The 3,820-nt window shown below is 34.4% G+C and overlaps 1 protein-coding gene across 1 annotated transcript in view; it reads right to left on the minus strand.

The window, feature by feature from the left end:
- The window catches only part of LOC109235783 (NADH dehydrogenase [ubiquinone] 1 alpha subcomplex subunit 6-like), a 4,079-nt gene extending 1,635 nt beyond the window's left edge, over positions 1–2,444 (minus strand). The window contains exon 1 of the mRNA XM_019402033.1: positions 2,105–2,444. Within this exon, the coding sequence (XP_019257578.1) occupies positions 2,105–2,317 (213 nt within the window). The 5' untranslated portion in view covers positions 2,318–2,444. The remainder of the gene's footprint in view (positions 1–2,104) is intronic.

The raw sequence follows: 3,820 nt of genomic DNA on the forward strand, positions 1-3,820 counted from the left end.
AAAAAAAAAAAAAAGCTAAAATGAAAAAAATACAAAAACAGTAAAAAAAAAAAAAGAAGAAGAAGAAGAAGAAGAGGAGCCCCTTATCTTCACTCAAAGTACAAAATACATTCTGGATGCTTTCTTTATAATTCACTCACAAGAAAAGTGAGACATCAATTACATGATAACGCATTTGCAATCTTAGAGATAAACACTCGCTTAATCCAAGTGAAATAATTTAAGGCAAGAAACAAAAACCAAAATTGAAACAAGCAGAAAAGAGAAGGGACAACGATATTGTTTATATTCTTTTCGATGTATTAGCGTTTCTAATTCAACTTTTTTATAACCTGCTTCATGAGATGTCTGCTCCTGAATTGTTCAATACTCTCATCAATATAACCTTTGTTATCCAAAAGGAAAGAACAAAAAACATAAACAAAAATAAAAGAAGAACGAAAAAAGGAGATCATATACACTGTATGTACTAAATGGTAAGAGAGTATCTAATACAATGTGAAACCAATTATTATGTAATAAAGAAGAAACAAGAGGTATCTAATGATAAAGATCTAACGAACACAGAAATCACAACTTGAGGAATTGCAAGCGTAGAAAATAAGTGCTTGGCTATTCTTGTCCTGCAGGGAGAAGATATTATGCAACTATATATAGCCTTCTCTTCCCTCAATCTAATAGGTTTTTTGTATCCTCAGTTTTCAATGATCATTAGTAAGCTCTACCTGCATACCTTGCCTAATCTCTGAAGAAATAGCAGCAAAATCAAAAGATCCATCATTATCTAAAGCACAGGGCCCGAGCAAACGAACATTGCCCTGATAGGTAAGCAAATACCAAAGAGTTCCATATATAACATATAAATCAGAGAGGCATCTTGACAATGCACCATCAGATTCTCCAAGTTAGAGAATAAGCAGAATTCGTTTATCTGCTGTTTACATTTGTTTATTTTTGATAAGGGAATGCATTTAGCCGCTTAGTATCACGGCCTTAGTCTAACAACAAAATCACCAGAAGCTCATTTTGTCGGTCAGCAATTTCTTTGACTAAAATATTCTTCTTTCTGCCCTGTACGTACTTTTACAATAGAGATCTTCAAATATGATTTTAAGCGCCGGCATCAATCAAACCCATATTTGCATCTGGTCTTTTCTAAGTAGGTCAACATCTCAAGAAACTGAACAGCAGTAATAAGTCTTTCTGAATCCTACAAGCAACTACCTAGAAGAAGAAGCCACATTTAGACTTCATCAGCTACCTAATCAAACCCAAAACTAGAATTCTGTTAAAATTTTGTTTTACTGGTTTGGAAATCCAAGGTAAGCGCCATTTGGATCAAAATGAATAACCGCCCAGTTCAAACTTGTTTGCTGGTTGTTAAAATCCATTTGATTCACCTGAGTATCGGTTCAAATTAGCAACCAATTATATCTTGCCAGTGAAGTGAGCTAAAATCCAATAATGGATGTTTTAAATCCAACACTTCAATTCATTTCAGTTCAGTAGCAAACTTGGCTCCAGATTCCAGCAAATACTCCTATATCTCCTCCCTAAACTCCACTCACCCTCAACTCTTGAAAACCAAAGGGAAACACAGAAATGCTAATATGCACTTTATTCTTCAAGAAAGATCAAAACTTCCTCAAATATGGTAAAGATTAAGATATCCTACAGCAACTAAGAACAAAATTAAGAAACTTTATCATCAGACTTCATATTTTCCCCTTGTCTGTTATACCCGATGACAACAGAATACGCAGCCCATTTACTCGCATAATCTTTTCTATCAAGCAATTCTGATACGTCATTCAATTTCTATCTCACCATTAGTCATCAGCAACTACTTTATCAAATCAATCAAATAAATTCACCATTTTTACACTGTCAATTACCAAGAAATGAGAGTTTTCTCTCATTTGAACCGGGTTTGCCTGAATTGGCGGGTAAAAAAAGAGGGTTGTTGTAAATTAACAGCCCAAATAAAAATAGTCTAATTGCAAATAATACATAGTATGATTCAGTAACCAGACCCTAACTGGTTCATAATGAGACATAATTAATAATTAATTTAGTTTTAAGGAGGAATAAAAGAACAGAGTACCTTAGGATTAGTAACGTTGGAATTCTTACGAACTTCAGCAGCGACAGCGGAACGGAGTTGGGAGGGAGAAACGACGTCGTACAAATTGTACATATCCATGATCTCAGGGATGGATCTGCAACACATCCTGAAGAATTCTAAGGTCCTGTTCTTAGCCTCGGCCAAACTCGCCGAGTTTGGTGGGACCCTCATGTTTCTCACCATATGCGCCATTTCCTTCTTGATTTTTCGTTTGTTTCTTCCTTTCGCTCTGCAATTGTGTGAAGAGGAAATTGAATGAAAAATGCTGAGAAATGAGAAGAAAGAAGAGGAAGAAGAAGCTTCTAGATTACCTGGAAGTGAATGCAGAGAGAAAGAGTTCCAACGGGTATGCATTGTCAATCCCAAAAATGAGGGGGACTATAATGCAAAGTTCTTTTGTTTACGGACCCATTTGCAATTAAGAGAAATGGGATGAAATGCCAATTTAATTCCTCCTCTTAAAAAATAAAAAAAGAATTTTCAGAAACCATTATTATTTAGTGGCTATTAACTTTCTATAGTTACCATATACATAATTAACTTCTTATAGCTACTATTTTAGTGTATTCATTGTATTTGCGATGTTGTATTCATGAATACAATAACAAAAAGCGCCTAAAAATCAAGGCAGTCCAGTTGTACACGCATATATTCACATATATTCGCGCCATGTATTCATGAATACAACAGCAAAAAGCACCTAAAATCAGGACAGTCCGGCTGTACGTGCAAGTATTCGTGTTTCTGTATTCATGAATACAACAGCAAAAAACACCTAAAAATCAGGGCAGTCTAACTGTACGCGCATGTATTCACATGTATTCGCGCCATGAATTCATGAATACGACAACAAAAACGCCTAAAATCAAGGTAGCCCAGGTGTACGTGCATGTATTCACGTGTATCCGCGTTGTTGTATTCATGAATACAGCACGCAAAAGCGCCTAAAATCAGGACAGTCTAGCTGTACGCGCATGTATTCACATGTACTCGCACCATATATTCATGAATACAACAACAAAGAACGCCTAAAATTAGGGCAGTCCAGCTGCACGACATGTATTCACATGTATTCACGTTGCTGTAGCAGTAAAAAGAGCCTAAAATCAGGGCAGTCCAGCTATACGCGGATGTATTCACATGTATTCGCGTCATGTATTCATGAATACAATAACGACAATCATCTTAAAAATAGGTATGCCCAGCTGTCTAAAAGAGAGGAAAAACATAAATAGCGTATTTCATGCCTTAATGGTAGTATATACCATAAATACTTATTTTGCTATAAAATATAAAAGGTAGCTATAGAAAATAATATTTTACAATAATTTTAGTTTATAATAAATAGGGTTTATACCTTTGCTATAGGAGGTAAAATTTTCTAAAAAAACTAGTATAGCACCCGCGTGATACGCAAAGATATAAATCATGTTATGTGATCTAACCTGTTTGACCATATTATATCATATTGCTTGAATTAAATTTCAATTTCCTTTTTCTCATCTAATGAAACATGACCAATAAGAAAATCGGATGTATTGCTTGATATTCTTTCATTACCTAATATTTCTAAATGTTGATTTATTTATTAAGATTTAAGTTATGTGATATTTTAGATATGAATGATTTTTGTCATTATAACTCAAAAACGCTTTATGATTTAATACATATTCTCCCTACGTTCCAATTTATATG

Source organism: Nicotiana attenuata, chromosome 12 (genome assembly GCF_001879085.1).
Source record: "Nicotiana attenuata strain UT chromosome 12, NIATTr2, whole genome shotgun sequence".
Classification (NCBI taxonomy): Eukaryota; Viridiplantae; Streptophyta; class Magnoliopsida; order Solanales; family Solanaceae; genus Nicotiana; species Nicotiana attenuata.